This window comes from Penicillium subrubescens, assembly GCF_028828155.1.
Source record: "Penicillium subrubescens strain IBT 31985 chromosome Unknown utg000006l_segment0_segment0, whole genome shotgun sequence".
Classification (NCBI taxonomy): Eukaryota; Fungi; Ascomycota; class Eurotiomycetes; order Eurotiales; family Aspergillaceae; genus Penicillium; species Penicillium subrubescens.
In genome coordinates, this window is record NW_026643156.1 from 2,857,610 (window position 1) to 2,875,280 (window position 17,671).

At 49.4% G+C, this 17,671-nt stretch overlaps 9 protein-coding genes across 9 annotated transcripts; 6 read left to right on the plus strand and 3 right to left on the minus strand.

Moving 5' to 3' along the window:
• Positions 1-77: 77 nt before the first annotated feature.
• N7473_009557 (low-affinity Cu transporter) lies at positions 78-936 on the plus strand (the record flags this gene model as incomplete). Its single annotated transcript, XM_057155496.1, has 4 exons — positions 78-155; positions 223-427; positions 583-748; positions 819-936. 4 exons carry the CDS (start codon positions 78-80, stop codon positions 934-936), a joined length of 567 nt encoding a protein of 188 aa, XP_057006626.1.
• A 134-nt stretch (positions 937-1,070) lies between these two features.
• N7473_009558 (putative F-box and JmjC domain protein) lies at positions 1,071-2,706 on the minus strand (the record flags this gene model as incomplete). The annotated part of the gene is made up of 2 exons (XM_057155497.1): positions 1,071-2,250; positions 2,420-2,706. 2 exons carry the CDS (start codon positions 2,704-2,706, stop codon positions 1,071-1,073), a joined length of 1,467 nt encoding a protein of 488 aa, XP_057006627.1.
• A 530-nt stretch (positions 2,707-3,236) lies between these two features.
• Positions 3,237-4,888, plus strand: tif1 (putative eukaryotic translation initiation factor 4; the record flags this gene model as incomplete). The annotated part of the gene is made up of 6 exons (XM_057155498.1): positions 3,237-3,273; positions 3,448-3,522; positions 3,607-3,675; positions 3,747-4,105; positions 4,179-4,543; positions 4,600-4,888. 6 exons carry the CDS (start codon positions 3,237-3,239, stop codon positions 4,886-4,888), a joined length of 1,194 nt encoding a protein of 397 aa, XP_057006628.1.
• Positions 4,889-5,741: 853 nt separating this feature from the next.
• On the plus strand, positions 5,742-6,761 carry N7473_009560 (uncharacterized protein; the record flags this gene model as incomplete). The annotated part of the gene is made up of 1 exon (XM_057155499.1): positions 5,742-6,761. The coding sequence occupies one exon, from the start codon at positions 5,742-5,744 to the stop codon at positions 6,759-6,761; it is 1,020 nt and encodes a 339-aa protein (XP_057006629.1).
• A 755-nt stretch (positions 6,762-7,516) lies between these two features.
• On the plus strand, positions 7,517-8,115 carry N7473_009561 (uncharacterized protein). Its single transcript, XM_057155500.1, has 2 exons — positions 7,517-7,663; positions 7,775-8,115. Exons 1-2 carry the CDS (start codon positions 7,577-7,579, stop codon positions 8,009-8,011), a joined length of 324 nt encoding a protein of 107 aa, XP_057006630.1. The 5' UTR covers positions 7,517-7,576; the 3' UTR covers positions 8,012-8,115.
• A 42-nt stretch (positions 8,116-8,157) lies between these two features.
• N7473_009562 (glycosyltransferase) lies at positions 8,158-9,684 on the minus strand (the record flags this gene model as incomplete). The annotated part of the gene is made up of 3 exons (XM_057155501.1): positions 8,158-8,419; positions 8,476-9,093; positions 9,152-9,684. 3 exons carry the CDS (start codon positions 9,682-9,684, stop codon positions 8,158-8,160), a joined length of 1,413 nt encoding a protein of 470 aa, XP_057006631.1.
• A 3,351-nt stretch (positions 9,685-13,035) lies between these two features.
• On the plus strand, positions 13,036-13,457 carry N7473_009563 (DUF924-domain-containing protein; the record flags this gene model as incomplete). The annotated part of the gene is made up of 2 exons (XM_057155502.1): positions 13,036-13,334; positions 13,415-13,457. The coding sequence occupies 2 exons, from the start codon at positions 13,036-13,038 to the stop codon at positions 13,455-13,457; spliced, it is 342 nt and encodes a 113-aa protein (XP_057006632.1).
• A 242-nt stretch (positions 13,458-13,699) lies between these two features.
• N7473_009564 (uncharacterized protein) lies at positions 13,700-15,264 on the minus strand (the record flags this gene model as incomplete). The annotated part of the gene is made up of 2 exons (XM_057155503.1): positions 13,700-14,172; positions 14,238-15,264. 2 exons carry the CDS (start codon positions 15,262-15,264, stop codon positions 13,700-13,702), a joined length of 1,500 nt encoding a protein of 499 aa, XP_057006633.1.
• Positions 15,265-15,908: 644 nt separating this feature from the next.
• Positions 15,909-17,249, plus strand: N7473_009565 (uncharacterized protein; the record flags this gene model as incomplete). Its single annotated transcript, XM_057155504.1, has 1 exon — positions 15,909-17,249. The coding sequence occupies one exon, from the start codon at positions 15,909-15,911 to the stop codon at positions 17,247-17,249; it is 1,341 nt and encodes a 446-aa protein (XP_057006634.1).
• Between the last annotated feature and the right edge of the window lie 422 nt (positions 17,250-17,671).

A 17,671-nucleotide genomic window follows, 5' to 3' on the forward strand; every position in this document is an offset into this window, starting at 1 on the left:
TACGTCTGATTTGAGGGTACTGAGCCTTGCTTAATCCTCGGAAGACTCTTCTTACTGTTGTCGCTATTGATCACTCGATGCACATGGATCACAGTCACATGGACCACGGCGATATGGGCCATGGCGATATGGACATGGGCCAATGCGATATGAATGCAAGTACACAGGAATCACCTTCAATAGTAATCTTACATTTACTAACGGTCTCTTCTTCTTTGATAGATGCTATTCACCTGGTCCTCAAAGAACCTCTGCATCGTCTTCCGCCAGTGGCGCATCACCGGACCCGTTTCCTTCCTCCTCTCCCTCGTGCTTATCGTCCTCCTAACGGCTGGGTACGAGGGTGTCCGACAAATTACCCGCAAGTACGAAGCTGCTCATAACCAGCGTTTGAACGCTTTTGCCATATCAACGAGTACTAATGGAGGTATGTTGAATCTCTCCTTCCTGTTAGACGAGTGTCTATTCTATGTGGCGGTGTTTGTATGGCGTTAGCATGGTGGTTGAGGTTTCTATGGCTTCTTGCTCTCCTTATGCACTTCCTGCTTGGGCGAGCTCTCTCATTGATGTCTTGCTCTGCAGGTGATGGGATTCCCGAGCCGGTCACCGCTAATATCCACGATTCTATCCATGCCGAGGGCTCACCACTGCTTGTAGGACGGGATAATAGGGCTGCACTTGCACGCCGGGGGAAACTTATTTTGGCTGCGTTGTATGCCGTTCAGGTCTTTTACAGCTTCTTTATTATGTGAGTGGTCTTTTTTCTTCCCTCTTCGCCTCTTTGGAAGGGATCCTGGTCTCATCGTTCCTCTGGTTAGGCTTCTTTTCATGACATACAACGGGATGGTCATGCTGGCGGTTGCAGTTGGTGCCTTTGTTGGATATTTGGCTTTTGCCCATGACACCCCGGCTACCAAGTCCATTGCTTGCCACTAAGATGGCAGTCTCATATTGGCGTTTCTGGATCAATGACCCGATAGCATGGAAATTTGCGTAGGCTTTCATAAATTTCATTTCACATGGACTATTTTTTGCAATTTATGATGTTTACTATATTTAGACCCAATAGATCAAGGGACTTCAACATCGCTATCATCTCCGAACCCGAAACTAAAGCCTCCTACAGTGCTTTGGTCTTCTTCGGTCTTGCCATGGACGATATCTTCCCACTTGCGCTTTTTCCCGTCGACCTTCTTCTGTAGCTCTTCTTGGGCCTGCGCCAATAGATCTGGGTATGCCTCTTGCATGCCATTCACGAAGTTTTCGTAGGGATTCTCGACATTCTTCCGGAATCCAGAGACCTGGTCTGCCTTGTTGGACAAGAAATCCAGCGCGGCGACAAGATGCGCGCGAGGAATGAAGTTCTGCGTAATCGCGATAGACGGCTCCAAGTTGACGACCAAATGCCACCAGCCCGAGGGGACGTGCAGGATCTCGCCCTCGCCGCAGATTCCTTCCATACAGCCTGGTGTGCGTCGTGCCTCTGCGTGGAAGTTGAGTAGCCACTCGGCAATGCTCAACGGCGATGTGACCTCGCTCTGATCATCAGATACGTAGACACCCGGTGGTGGGACTCGCTTGTCACCAGATGGGAACATAATCCAATACTTTGGCCCGCGCAACACTGCATTCCAGGCGCTGGTCGCATTAGGATCCTTGTGGAACTTGCTGCCCGAGCGTTCGGGGCCCACGATCAGCCATTGGTGATCAGGGCGGTCCTTCCCGAGTACTGAGAAGAAGTCTTCCGCAAAGCAGGTTGGCGGCCAGTATGCCGCATTGGGGGTCGACTCGGGGGAACCAACAGCCAGGCCCATCTTGGGGACGAAAGCACGGTCAAACAGATACAGCGGACTCTCGTCAGAGTTGTCTGCCATGTAGTCACGATAGGTAGACAACGGCCAGTCTACGGCCTCTGCGCGGAACTTCTCCTGCCCATGTTCGGAGAGTAAGGACCCGATGGTCCAGTCTTTGTAGACAGGCCAGGCCTTGACGGGTTCCGTCAAGACGAACGGTCGATCAGCCCATTCGGCATGGAATTCCTCAGCGGAAAGATCTGATAAGCGCGGGATCTGGTTGCGCGCTGGGATCTTGGTGACATAGGGTTCAAGCACGATATGCGCACAGTTAAAAGGGCGGTAAAGTACGTCGGAATACAGGTGGGAGCAGTCGATCATGGGGACTTTTGAGGGAGGCAGATTGAGATATGTTGATCGCCATGTTCCTCTCCATGTAAAGTTGTCCAATGGGGATCTGCCATGGACGTTAGTTGGTCTTCGGTCACCTGGGTTGTATATATCTATCCATAGCGGTTATTGGGCCGCATAGATGCCGGGTATAGTTCGACGCCCAGGATCATACAACAATGCAATATAATCTACTCAAATCCGATCCCTCAAAGAAAAACAAAAGGCAAACTTACTCAATAAAAAGTGCCTTCCACAACTCTTCAGCGCGAGTAAATGCGTAGAAAGCCTTGCAGGTGCGCCCAATGCCCAGTAGACTTGGACCGTCCAAGTGTTCCAGCAACAACAGTATTAGCTCATCGGGTAAAAGCCGGAAAGTGCCTATGGCATCCCGGAGACTCCAACTTGCTAACAAAGCATTTCCACTAGGTTTCACGCCTAGTGGATGACTCGGAATGGCCTCGTCACCCTGTTGGCCATCCAAGGCTGGCGGATGACTGGGTAGCGTTGTGATGTCAGGCATTGTCCGCCACTTTGGATCTTTAGGGCTTCAAGGAATTTTTTCTGCCCACACCCCCAACAGCCCTATTGACAACCAACGACGGCCTAAATGGAATAATATGCACCACAACCCAAAGGCGAATAGACGAATAAGATAGACATTCAACCAGGAACTAGCAGCAAAAAGAAAAGAAGCCTTCATGACCGCCTCCAAACTGAACCACTCGCTTGGGCCCGTGCGGCGGTCTCCACTTGCGGTAGGCGGTGAGGCCTCGCCCACCCGTGAAAAAAAAAAAGCGGATTGTAGCCAAAAGGCACGGGCGGCCGACGATTTTTTTTCTTCTTCTCTTCTCCCACCTTTTTTGTGAACCCATACCAACCAACTCATACCACCCATTTTTCTAGTATCTCGCTCTTCTTATTTGAAGAGCCTTTGATACTAGCACTTCGATCCTCGCTTGCGAACTTTCCCCACCGGGCACGTTCGCTTAAAACCACCCCACCCGGTCACAGCGAAGAATCGTCTGTGATCAATCACCACCAACCGCAATCATGTCGAACGATAAGGGTCTTGAGGACCTCGCTGAGGGTATGTACCGTGACTCTCTGGTTCTTCTTCTTTGAGCGACATGTGCCGGCCTGGTGACGGCCAGTGTTTTCACATTGCGCCTAACCCCTCGGTGTGGCAATGAAACATAGGGGAAAACGTGAAAACATTCAACAGAATCAAACGCTGACATCGCTCTTCTTGCGCTCTCTACAGGCCAGATCGAGTCTAACTACGATGAGGTCACCGACTCCTTCGATGCCATGGACCTGAAGCCCGAGCTGCTTCGCGGTATGTGAATCCTTTCGTGGGGGTGGGAGGAACATCCCGCCCGTGGCGGGGCTCGTTGGAAAATTCACTAACCTGACTGATTAGGTGTCTACGCCTACGGTTTCGAGCGTCCCTCTGCTATCCAGCAGCGTGCTATCATGCCCATCATCAAGGGTGAGTTCTTCTGTTCAATCGCCCAATACTTAAAAAATAAAAGTTCTGATCTGACTCAATCTCCCCTCCAGGTAACGATGTTATCGCTCAGGCCCAGTCCGGTACCGGAAAGACTGCCACTTTCTCCATCTCTGCTCTCCAGAAGATCGACCCCAACTTGAAGGCTTGCCAGGCTCTGATCCTCGCTCCCACCCGTGAGCTGGCTCAGCAGATCCAGAAGGTCGTTGTTGCCATTGGTGACTTCATGACCCTTGAGTGCCACGCCTGTATCGGTGGTACCAACGTCCGTGAGGACATGACCGCTCTCCGTGAGGGTCCCCAGGTCGTTGTCGGTACCCCCGGCCGTGTCCAGGACATGATCCAGCGTCGTGTCCTCCGCACCGACCACATGAAGCTCTTCATCCTCGACGAGGCTGATGAGATGCTGTCCGTAAGTAGCTTGATGACCCCACACAGCCCTATGGTGTTGGCCTTGCCCATGCTAATATTCCTTCTCTTCACAGCGCGGTTTCACCGAGCAGATTTACGACATCTTCCAGCTCCTCCCTCAGTCTACCCAGGTCACCCTCCTGTCCGCCACCATGCCCCAGGACGTCCTCGAGGTTACCACCAAGTTCATGCGTGACCCCGTCCGCATCTTGGTCAAGAAGCAGGAGCTTACCCTTGAGGGTATCAAGCAGTTCTACATTGCTGTTGAGAAGGAGGAGTGGAAGCTCGACACCCTGTCCGATCTCTACGAGACCGTTACCATCACCCAGGCTGTCATCTTCTGCAACACCCGCAGAAAGGTCGACTGGCTCACCGACAAGCTCACTGCTCGTGACTTCACTGTCAGCGCCATGCACGGTGACATGGAGCAGGGCCAGCGGTATGTTTCCCCCATCGATCTACCTTGGTAACTATTTAACTAACTATTTAATCTAGTGATGTTATCATGAAGGAGTTCCGCTCTGGTTCTTCCCGTGTCCTGATCGCCACTGACCTCCTCGCCCGTGGTATCGATGTCCAGCAGGTTTCCCTGGTCATCAACTACGATCTCCCCGCCAACCGTGAGAACTACATTCACCGTATCGGTCGTGGTGGTCGTTTCGGTCGTAAGGGTGTTGCCATCAACTTCGTCACCGCCGACGATGTTCGCATGCTCCGCGAGATCGAGCAGTTCTACAGCACCCAGATTGAGGAGATGCCCATGAACGTTGCCGACCTCATCTAAACGCCCCCCTTTTTATGATGTCTTGATGCGGATTACGATCGCAGAACCTGCGTCAAAAGTGGCTTTTTGTCCCCGGGAAAGTTGACTATCAGGGCCCGATCATTCAGAAAGATTGATCATTGAGGTCGGTCAACTTCCCGGGGATACTGCTATGCTTTTCCTATGTCTCCCCCTTACATGTCACGGAGATGTGACATGTTTATGCGTCCTCGTGCTGTCGCGGTTTTTCCTTTCCCGCATTTTATTCTCCGTTTCCTTCTGTATCTAGCTCGCTCTGGTTGGTTAAGGATGCCGCTTTCTCAGTACTTAATCAAATAGATCGGGCCAAAATGTGACTTGTTCCTTACGGTTTCATACTCTTTTTCTCTCCCCATCATGCTGTACAGAATAGACTGTTTATGATTTCTAATAGGTACTTCAGGGTGTGAAATTCTAACGTGTTCAACGTGCTATCCAGAGATCCTGGTACTTTCTCGTTTAGGAAGTGACTGAAGCATCGCAATCATATGGCAAGTTGATAGCCTTAGCCTGGTCAATTGGCGGCTTGGAAGGTGTTGTTCTGTGAATCGGCAAAACGGTGTGTGTGTGCCATGGGTTGAGGGTGAGGGTGCAAGGGTGTGAGGGTTTGAGTCGCGAGTCTCCCATCGTTGCCTTCACCCATCGCTGCCTTCACACCCTCCGGCTTTCTCCAGCTTCTTTTCTTCTCTTCCTCTTCCCCTTCTGCTCTGTCCCCTTCTTTCTTCCCAATTCTACACTCCTTGCTACCATCTTCTTCCATTCTTCCTTCCTTCCTTCCACAATTTTCTCTCACATTCGACCAGAACCTTCGCTTCACTGTACCTGCATCATCACCATGTCTGAGAGCTCTCAGGTCTCCCCTCGCCCCTCCGCTGTCCCTGCCTCCCCTCTTGCCCTTCTCTGGTCGTACGAATTTCGCCGCCAGAATGGCATACTCACCTCCCATCTGCTGGATGTCAAGGTACAGCTGAATGAGCGGGGGCAGCTCACTGAGTTTCTCTCCAAATCCTTAAATGACCTTATTGTCATCATTGCTTCCATGGTGACTGTTCTCGCCGGTTACTCTGACGGCGGCGAGCACCGCATCCGCCTGCTGCACCGTCTCCTCGGCCAGGCCATGGCACCTCTGTACCGGTATGCCGCCAACTGCGACCTGGGCAATCAAGCTCTCATCGACTGCATCGCCCAGCTTGAGGCCCTGTACGAGCTGCCTGCCATTTTCTTTGACGGTGACGAGGGTGATGCCGCAACCTCACTTTCCTCGGCTCTCAGCGCCGCATCAGATGGCATTCCTCAGTCACCTCGATCTGCGCACGGTGAGCGCGCAAAGTCCACCACCGAAAGTGACCAGCACGATGACCAGCACGATGACCAGCACGATGACCAGCACGATGACCAGCACGATGACCAGCACGATGACCAGGCCTCGCCCAATGAGGCCCGTGAGGCCCTCGCGGTGAAGCTCGATGCGGTCATGCATCAGGAAGGCCGTCCTCTCGAGGACTATTTCGACGCGGCCTGCGACTTCCGTCGTGACCAGATTCGCCTGGGTCAAGCCAATGACCCTGTCTTCCTTGAGGCGTTCCTGGCCGGTTGCGATAACAATCTCTACCGTCGTCGCCTCACCCACGCCCTGCGCAAGTACGGCTGGTACTGGACCTGGCTCACTCACGAGGTGCAGTACATTATCCTCGAGCAAGAGTACATGGACAAGCAGAGCTACGCTCTGGAGCATGTTAATCCTGACGGCTCATTCATGTGGCCAGACGGGACCTCCAAGCTTCGCATCGTCTTCTTGCCTCCCATCACCGAGGAGGACCTGACAGACTCGGACCTGGAATCTGACGAGAAGTGAAGGAATCTTCCAGCCATTGGTCGTCGAATTGCAGTCATCCCTGAAGAGGGCATCAGCTAGACGCACCCTCAGAGACTGTCACCGATCAATCGCATGGACACATACATCACCTCATAACAACAGACCAAACCCTACCCGTCTCAGGCACCAGGACATGATTGATCTCAGTAGGCTTCGGTCTATTCTCAGTGGCTGGTGTGGGTGTGGTTGCTTCGCTTCGCCTTGCTCGGTTTCTTGCCTTCTTGCTTCCTGCTCTCTGTCTTTGGGTTCTCAGCACGCAACGAATGGTTCTGCAGTTCGGATAAGATGGAGTTTGTTTTCACGCCCCGTGGAGTTGGCTCGTGCTTTCTGCCTCTTCTCGTTCTTCTCGTTCTTCCCGTTCTTCTGATACTTTTATCTTCCTTTCATTTCCCTTTTTTTTCTGCTTGCAATGAGAGGAATCTATTGTGTCTTTCAGCAGCTGTTTCCCTGCCTGATCAGCGGTGTCTCCAAGGGTTGAACTCAGATTTATACTGTTGTTTCAATTTGCAATGAATATCATGGACTTTATTCGTCAATTCGAAACGTGCCGTAGCTATTTCATTGCTAGTCGTATCATCTTTCTAGGATTGAGCGCTGTCAAAGTATGCCACTATCAAGGTATAATAATAATCATGACCTGTTGACATGTCGTTGCAGATGAATACGAATACGAACCGAGATTCCCATCCCATGTGTTGTCAACGACGGCAACAACACCCGCCGAGACTCCCCATTCATCATCCTCCCGTCCTCTCCTTCCTGACTTATCCCGTCTTCTACCACCATTTACCTGAATGACCCATTCTCGATATCTAAAGACACTATCATTCAGGATGCAGGTCGCGGAAATACTATCCGATATCACCTCGCTACGTGTCTGTGTAAGTCTTGGCACTCCTGTCACCTCCTGCCCCACTGCTCACCCCAACAACGCATCAGCGCGCAAAGCCCCGAAAATAATAATCAAAGCATACGATACTAACATCTTCCAGGGACACAACGAGGCTCTCGCACTTGTCAGTGGACCGGCGCTCGTCAATCAGCCGCATGCTGGAGCTGGCTCGGGCGCCTCTAATGGACAAACCAGCAAGCAAGAAGCCCTGCAACGTGCAAAGGAGCTCGTACAGTTACATTACGAGGTGAAGTCCCGGCATGTCGATGGCGAGGTGGATGAGGAGTTGCGTCAGGCTAGAGAGTATGTGTACCGGGTTCTGAGGGAATTGGCGTGATGTTGTTGTTTTGAGTTTTGAAGCGTTTCGATAATGTATATGATTATGATCTTTTTGTCGCCATTCTCTTCAATACACAGCCAGAGAACTTGGCTTGAAAACAGGATTGGGTATTATCTGTTCCAAGGTGGCACGATGTGTGGCCTCTACTCATTCAAACAAAATTCGACAATGCGGTCATGTGCCTCTATACGTCCCTCCCCCTTGCAAAGATTCTTTACTGCAGCCGACCTGGCGCGAATCTCTTCATCACTCAGAACGTCCAGTAGAGCCTTCGAGAATTCCCCTGCCTCGACCCCGGGTGCTGCAGTTCTACTGCCGTTCAGTCCGATTCCAAGCCATTCAACCCTGGTTGCACAGTCATAGGTGTCAAGCCACTGGGGAAGCACGACCTGAGGAGCACCGACCCTAAAGATATAATTAGAACACTTGAGCGTTCTTCCAGTGAGAAAAACTTTACTTACTTGCATGCTTCAAAGTAGGAATTGGCTCCTCCGTGATGGACATACGTGGCGATCCGGCCAGTGTCCAATACAGACATGATATCCGCCTGGATCCAGGACACCACTTTTGCCGATCCAGCAGCGATAGCTGAGCCCAGAACCTTTTGGAACTCATTCGAAGTCTCCCAATCGTACTTAAGCTTCCATATAATCTTCAAATCGGGGCGTTTGGCGATAACGGTCCGAACTCCCTTCGCCATCTGAATCGCAATGGATTCAGACGGTCGAACGTGTGACCCTAGATTAATCAAGACAGTCGGTTTCGTGAGCCATGCCTCCAGCCCAGGGTCAGACGTGGATAGAGGTGGGCATTGTCGAAGAATCGGACCACAACTGATCACGTTATCTGGGACATGCAATGGAAAGTCGAGTTCCTTCAACGCGGGTGTTACGCATAAGAATTCCTTTGAATATGCGTTCACCAGGGGGAATGGACTTCGTCCTTGTGGTTTTTTGCCGTCTTGGCGTTCATCGGTTTCTGATTTCCCCGTCGCCAGCGTAATTATCACGCGGAATACCAGATAGATATTTTTGAGAACAAGTTTCCATGGCAGTGGAAAAGGATACCCGGATCCCGTACTGTAGAGATAAATCAGAACCTTCACACTTCAATCGAATTTCAAGAGTGAATGCATACACAGGGTACTTCCAAAATATCCCAGCCATAGGCTGAATAGCGATAACCACATCCTTAAGAGGAACAGGCCAAAGTATAACCACTCGAGCCGGTTTAACCGTTCGACACGCATCCAACCCAACATGCAAAATAGGATCTACCACCACGACATCCGGTCTCAATTTCTCAATCATCGCTATGCAACTCTCGTACGCCTTGCGATACTCCAGCGGCCTCCAGTTCTTCATAGTAGTAGCGACCTTCGCAAACCCCTGCGTTGCACCTTTCACACCCGGCTGATGAAAAAGAAGACCAACTTTACTGCGAATTGCTAGGTCTGTCATGGAAGGACCCGGGATTTCATGGAATTCCGCTGAGCGACCGCAGTTAACGCGATTGTTCAAGTCGTCCACGAGTGCTGCCAGCGGGCTATATGAGCCAAGATGCACGGCGAATTCGCCGCGGCGTAGGAATTCTTCGGCTACTGCGATAGCGACATTGCATTGGCCTAGTTCGCTATTTGTGAGGAAGAGGATTTTTCGGGAGGGAGCCATGTCGATCTGTCAAGAAGCGATCGATTAGAAGGAATAGGAAGAAAAGTTGAAGGAAAAGAAGTGACATTATGAGATTCATCTGGGTTTTGGGCACTTTAAAACAGCCGCAGAAGACAGGCCGGACATATAAGAAATCGCCCCACGGAAATCGTCAGATGGCGGGATGGATGGGTTACACAAACATCATTACCCCTTATCTTTTACTAAAAAGGATAGTGGTGCCTTTGCTAACTGCCGTAAAGTCTGTCGATTGAGCGTAGAAAAGTATATGGTCCGTTATTGCCGCTCCCCTGCCGATCGTTCACGACTACCGTACAGCCATGTTTCTTCGGCTTGACATACGATTTTCACCATTCGCATGGATATCATAACATGACTTGACTTGCCAAGTGCGCGATGATATCTCTCTCAAGATACCGAAGACTGCTGAAAATTAAGTTGAGATTCCTTTACTGCGAAAGACTCAAAAATGAGTCTAGGGTACCAGAACACGGCGCAGGGTCGGAGGGAAATCAGTTCGGCGATCGAGTAGAGAACCATCCGAAAATGTCTGAACCTTACTGAGGAGTACCGAAACTCAATTTTCAACTTAATCGTCCAAGTATTGGAATGTTCGATTCACCTAGCACTTTCGAGGGAAATGTCATGTCTTTGAATCAATTAATCTACACGTGGCGTCATAGAATCTACTCATTTATTCAGCAGATCAGTCCCCGTCAAAGGCCGAGATCCTTAAGAATCATCCATCGTAAGCAGTGTTATATCTCGCTGTTATCAGGACTTTAGGGAGGATATTTGGGTACTAGATCTGAGCACATCTAGCAGCCTGGGATTATACAACGAGGACTGGATATTGAATTCTCGAGGCCGAGCACGTTTTCTATCAAAATGACGCACCGTGTCTCTGTTCAGAGCTTGAACATCATCACAGGTATAAACCTATCGGCAAATCTTCGGCGGGACAACCAGATTTCATGCAAGAAGTTTGGGGAGAAGCCCTAGTGCGGTTGTATTTCATTGCCTTTTCCGATCTCATACACTTGAACTCTCCGATTTCCTTCTCAGAATATGATCACTCAAAAGCAAAGAGCCTCATATGTACATGTATTTCAAGATATAGTCCCAAATTATATTACAGATCGGTGCTGTGGTCCCGAAAGGTGAGAGTCTGTGTTCCTACCCATCCATGTCGTCAACCGCCAAATTTCCCAATTCCATCTTCATGAAAGCCAATGGGGTGCGATATCTCGTATATAATTTGGTGATCAGACTCGGAGGGATAAGGATTCAGTATTGAAAAGATAGACCTCGCCAGCACGGAAAGGCTCGGAGGCAAGGAGGCACCTAGGGGTGAGACAAGAAAATTAGTACAATAAATCATGATGAAGTATGGAGAGCAACAAACACTCGTCAATTCGTATAATTTCATGACTCAACCTCATCCGAAGCCCTCACGGATATCAAAGCCAGAACAAATATGCCGGTAAGAATGAAGCATACAGTTGACATAATAAAGAAGAGTAAATGTTTCGGCTTGATTTCATCAGGGTCCTCCAGGTCTGGGAATATCGTCAAGGGGAGTTGGTTTTCTTCGTCGTGTTCATTATGCAGTTCATGATCGTCCGCGGGCATTATCGATCCATAATCACGATCTAGCCAGTTCTTGCTTTTCCACATCCTTGGGCAATGTTGGTGGTATCGGGGAGGGAGGTGGCATGTGGCGCGTATGGAAGCTTTTAAGGGCGATTTGGTGAGACAGGAAAAAGCAGAGACAATTATGCAAGGCTATTAAGAAGGGAAAAAGCAAATCGAGTGATCAGCCGCAGAGTGATTTCATAGCGTATTCCATATTCATCATTGGTTGATGTATCTCTTGTGCTTTTTTCATTTGCCCCTTGCCTGCTATCGCCCCTCCTGTAAAGTCTGCAGACTACAATGAATGGCTTAAAGATCGCGTGTTCAAGCGCGACGATTTTGTGGTTTTGCTCCTTTACTTAAAGCTCCATCAGATATTAGACTTTTGGTCTGGGGTCGACTTGTGTACTTTACCTTAAACCACCGAAGACGAGATTGAAAAGCTGAGAAGAGCGACCGGCTACCATATTCTCCCATCGCAGTCCTTTACATCAATAATTGTCCAAATGACCGCGCCATCACCTTCCCAGCCTAGTAATATTCAGGGGTAGTATCTATATCAGCCCAGGAATGAGAGAATAATACGACTTGAAAGGCAAATCAATGCATGGTTCTCTGATCGGATTTTACCGCTGTTCATCTGTGAAACTCCTTGCCAGGCTGCCAGTCATGATCGTTGTGACGAGTGAGGGTTACACGAGTTACGCTAGCGCAGCCCGGGTCAGCCAGCCTACGCGATCGGGTTACAATAGGGTGCATCGATTCCTCATGTGGCTGGATGATTGCTGTATTAATAAATACTCTATATAGACCAATGATACCAGGGAATCGATGTTCATAAGAGTCCAGCCTATGATAAGATATGAAAGTAGGGATGATGGTTCGGTTGGGTTCCGAGACGCTCACGATCTGGCGCATTTTCACGTACCCCGATGTTAATCGTCGCATGTCCCCACGAGAAGCAACTTCCTCCCAAAAAATTTGCTGCTTACCCCCAGGAAGCGTCATGTGGGGCATGTTCGACAGATTTATTGTTTCTATTTAGTGGGTATTCAAGGAGAGACTGATTGACGTCGTGACTCTTGAGTTGTGTCTGCCAGAGATAATGATCTGTACCAATAAAGCCGGGTGGAATGATTATACCCGTGCACTCAAGCAACTGGGCTCCGCTGGGAGACTTAGTATGAGGGGCAATATGTACAATCTTGCTGTCTTCGATCAGTATTGATCGATGCCGTATAGGAACGACATGGCCATTGGCTGCGTCCGTGGAAACAAGGATAGTTGCATTTTGTAGAAGAATCTAAGGCAATTTGAACGCTCCTTACTAGTTCTCGCATATCCGTTTGTTCGTCGTACCCTTGAGAACGCCCACCACTCCATGGGGACGTCCTCTTGAATCGGAGTTAAGGACGACGGACGTATGGATAGGGCCGGGCGTCGCCACAGATGAGCATTACTAACTCACTACTGGAGCGCTGCTGCCCTGCGTAGCTATTATGCTATCGGATTCAAAGCATTGAATCGTGAAACAGAGGACATATAAAGGAGATTTAGTCTCGTCTGGCCGTTATTCAGACCCAAAATACATCACGCGGAGATCCAGTGACGTCATCTATGTCGCAACTTCAATTCGATTGCACTCATTGCTACTAAGCCTACCTTCACAACTCTTGAGTTTAAGATCTTATTTTGGCGCAATTTGACACTTCATGAATGGCTCCGAAAACATACAAAGATGTGCTTGATTTCTGGTTCGGTGCCAAATCATCGCGTGACTATCTCCGACCGAAGCCGTTCTGGTATGGAAGCCCCGCAGATGACAAGTATGTTCGCAAGCATCTTAGTGAGTGCTATGAAGCCGCCAGAGATGGCACCCTTGATCACTGGAGGGTCAGAGGTAAAGGCGAGGGAGCACTCACTTTGATCCTGCTCCTCGATCAAGTACCTCGAAATATCTTCCGAGATACACCAGAGGCTTATGCCACCGATTCAAAAGCAGTTTCAGTCTCACGGTATGCAATTGAGCGAGGTTGGGATAAAGAACTACCAAATATCCAGCGACGGTATATGTATTCACCCTTCAACCACTCAGAAAACTTGAAGGATCAGGAAGTTTCGATGAAATTGTTCACTGAACTTGGGGATCTTGAGCACCTGAAATGGGCAAAAAGCTTTCATGACCAGATTAAAAGAAATGGGAGATTTAGGCATCGAGATCATGTATTAAGAAAAAGGTTATAAATTGGGCTGGGATATCTCCCTGTACATAGTAAGACTTCGAAGGAATTCTGCATTCAAAAGAAGTTCCATACTCTTCCTTAGTTTCGTGTCTTAAAGGTTCAGAGGCCCTCACAAGCCATTCCAGCCAACATTTAGTCTACACTTTGACTCGACCCTTAGATAGTCTGTAGATCCAAAGAAGAAGAGTAAGGCTTACATCGAAGAAATCAAACACCAAAGCTCCGCCAAAAATAATGGCATAGTAGGACCAGGCTTGAGAATTTGGCAGCGACTCTTTGGTCATCACAATCGCCCACGGGAGCATCCATAGGAAGTTCGACCCCAGGGCTTGGTACAGATACCAACGGGGTGAAGCGGCAAGTAGAACTGCTGCAAGCTGGTAGTTCAGCCCGTATAATATGTAGGTCCAATCTATGGCCTGCGGGGAGATGTTAACACTTGGTTCTGGTAGGCCAGCAAAGTAAAGACTCACCCTCCACATCTTTTGCGTAATTTTAGCCACATCCCTCGAGTTTGAGAGATAATAAGCAAACCCATCTATGCCCCGTATTGAGAGTGCGATACAAATGACGGCTTCAAACACTATGACAATCGCGCATGATAACAACGCTGGTCGGAGTATTTCTATAGTACCCAGTCAGTGGTGACCCATTTGCCTTCGGTTATGGACCTACTCAATATCTCTTTGCGGGAGGCTCTAGGATGAGTCGTATCTGATGATGCACGAAAGGCTCCCCACGCATGACCCACAAATGCAAGGGTCGATGACTCGAGTGCTTGTACTGGAACCATGACCAAGCCCCAGCGAATTGTATTGAAAACACCCCAAGCTGTTGCATATGTTTCCCCCATTTGGACAATTCGATTCACTAGCCAAAGGTAAATTGCGTTTCTGATTGCAGACTCTGTGAAAGTGTAAACGCTAGGTTTGAGGAGAGTCATAAAGGCCGAGAGGCCGATGCTCAGGTGCTGTCTTTCATCTGGTTCTTTCTGCACTTTACGTACAACCACAAGAGAAAAATACAGTAGTCCAGTCAGAACAGAGACGACATCGCAGACAAGTCTCACGACAGCTTGAGAGACGATTGTTGGCTTTGCTTCTGTGACATGAAACTTGGAAATAATCAGCAAGTCTAGCACAATGTTGATGATGAACTTGGCAGAGCTGAAGATCAACGGGACATCGGGATTATCAAGAGCTCGAGTTGACGACGACAGAGCAGCTTCTGTTGCGGAGGTCAAGAACTGAACCGAAGACAGTCGCACATATGTGAGGGAGATTCCCCGAACCTCCTCGGGAACAAAGGCCGATGCCAGACCTTGGGGATAGCCGAGAAATATGACCATCAGAGTAAATCCTTGAGTCGCGGTGGCTATCATCAATGTGTAAGCCAGATTCAAGCGTGAGCGGACCGATCTTGTGCTTTTGTCTCCAATCACATTCCAAGCAGAGCGTGGAAATGCATCGTTGAGAACTTCAGCGACGATACCAATGTACGTGTAAACATCTGTCAACACCACCTGGCTCGAGTCAATATTAGCAACCCACAGCTTACTGAGGGTGCCATAGAGGGCGGGCAGAAAAAAGGCTCCCAGGTTTAACAGCAAGGATCCCGGATATCTGAACAAAGATTTTGCATCAGCGCATTGAATCCGGTTCTGGTCGTGTCTTGAATATGCACTTGCCTTTGACGGCTCCATACTGGCCGTCTGGAAGAAACCATCTCCTCGAAGCTACGGGAGTTTCGTGCTTCCATTTGCCTTGAGAAATTCTATCCTTCCAAACTGGCGTATGATTCTCTGTTCTCCTCTCCCTTCTGTCGATCTTCTCCAGCTGTGAGGAGCAGAAAGATTGATCAAAGCGGGGAAACCTCACGCACACATTAGTACCTTACTATATTTGTGCCTTCCAAGACCGTTGATGCGCGCTAAACTCATAGTACGGCCAATCAGAATACGGGCAAGCATATTAGTTTGCCTTTCCATTTTCTCGACATCGATTTCTTATACTCGACAATCATGCCTTCTGATTCGCCAATTGGCACCTTCTCTGTCTAAGAAGGCTTAGAGTCATCCTCTATTATCTGGAAGACAACGGTCGATAGTAGCGAGATAAACTGGAAGTGCTAAGAAATACTAAAAGGTCTAGGCTTTCCAGTTGTCTAATCTCACCTGTTCGCACGGGCTCTACAGGGCATTCCCCACTAGCCAAGATGGGGCCGCCCCCGCGCCCCAAAACATCAACCCAATTCCGACCCTTTCTTTCACCAACCGTGGGCCCAACGAGTACAGGGCAACATATAACAAAATGGGCCGCTAAAATTGCATCCTCGACCCATGCGAATATGTCTTCAAATTCCACTCCCCGCTGCAACCATTCGTCTGCTTCGGTGACTTGTTCGCAAAACGCCGCGAAAGCAGGGTTCAAAAGACCAGACACAAAACAGCGCCTTGCAGCAACAAGGTCTGATAAGCCGTCAAAAATTCATGATTTCAAATCAATACCAGCTGATGATCCCTGGACTTTCCCAGCTCCCTTACTACTGCCGGGCGATGATCTCAGTGAAGACCCTGAGTATCCACCGCAGAGTTTTCAAGAATGGCTCGATGAAGAAGACCGCAACCCAGTGTCCGCAAAACGTAAGACGGTATATGTAGTCACTGCACCGGAAATTGAGGATGATGTTCAGTTCATGCGGACATGGGACAACCGTCTTGGTGACAGACATCATGTCGCTCAACCCTCGGCTGAGGCGATCCTCGACTACCTACAAGCATTTTACCATGGCCTACCTGTCAAGTCTCTACCTCGATTAACTCCTGCATTTACCGCATGGGATGAGGAGCCTAAGACAAAGCGAAAGCCGCGTCAGCCGCGTCAGCCGAAATACATCGCTCTAAAGTTCGGAAATGAGTGTGTTCGTATCCGCATTCGCCCATCGCCAGACGGGATCTTTGGTGGTCAACTGAATCTGGATGATCTACTCGATGCCGCTATAGCCATGCTACCCAAAGATGCATATGCACTGTTGCTTCTGGTCCATCAGGATCTCTACGAAGATGAGGATGACGAATTTGTCTGCGGCCGCGCTTATGGTGCGAGCAGAGTCGCAGTTGTCTCGAGTGCGAGATACAACCCAGCATTGGACGAACATCAATCTGTTGAAAGGCTCCATGCCTGGCCAGCATCGCACTGCGAAAATTACATTGCCACGTGCTTCACAACGTCTGGACCCAAGGTAAAACGACAAAAGACATCGAAGCCAACAAAGCCAATCGAGATCAAAGACTCCAGCTCTATTTCGTCTTCCCCGTTGATGGCCGCAATGTCCATCTATCGAGACTTGGAAACCACCAACCGGTCACCATCAGCTCTTTCTACTCTCTGGCTGGGTAGAATGTGTCGGACTGCCGCACACGAGCTCGGCCACTGTTTTGGTATCGACCATTGCGTCTACTACGCCTGTGCTATGCAAGGAACCGCTTCAATCCGCGAAGATGCTCGACAACCTCCTTTTCTCTGTCCAGTAGATCTGGCCAAACTCACACATGCAACTGGAGCTACGGCAGCCCAAAGATATAAGGCTCTCCTTGATTTTTGCGACAGGCCTGAATACGGAGAGTGTCTCTTCTTTGCACCCTTCGCAGAGTGGATCCGAGGGATGTTGGGCACGACATTGCAATGAAGGTCCAGTCCTTAAACTACATATTCCTGGAGGCGAGTCGGGTACTACCCTGCTCTTCTCCGGTTACCATGTACATTTTTTCATGGTGCATCAGCCACAACTGAGTCATTTCCTCCCCACTTCATGGCGTTTACATGTAGTTCGCCGCTTAATGCCAACGGACAGTGCTTGAATTGGTCTGGACGGCACACCACAAGCCCAAACAGCCATCTCGATCATGCTGATCAAGCTGAAAATAGCATAAACACATGATTCAGCCCTTCCCACTCCTTACGGGTTTCCATCGTCCCAGGGATCGATCATTCATGCGGCCAGTGAATTGCTACCTATCCTGTAATCCTCCAATTAAATGAACCGACGGATATTAAGAGACTTACAACTGTAGACCGCAATGCATGACTGAAAATGTACTTGATAGTGCC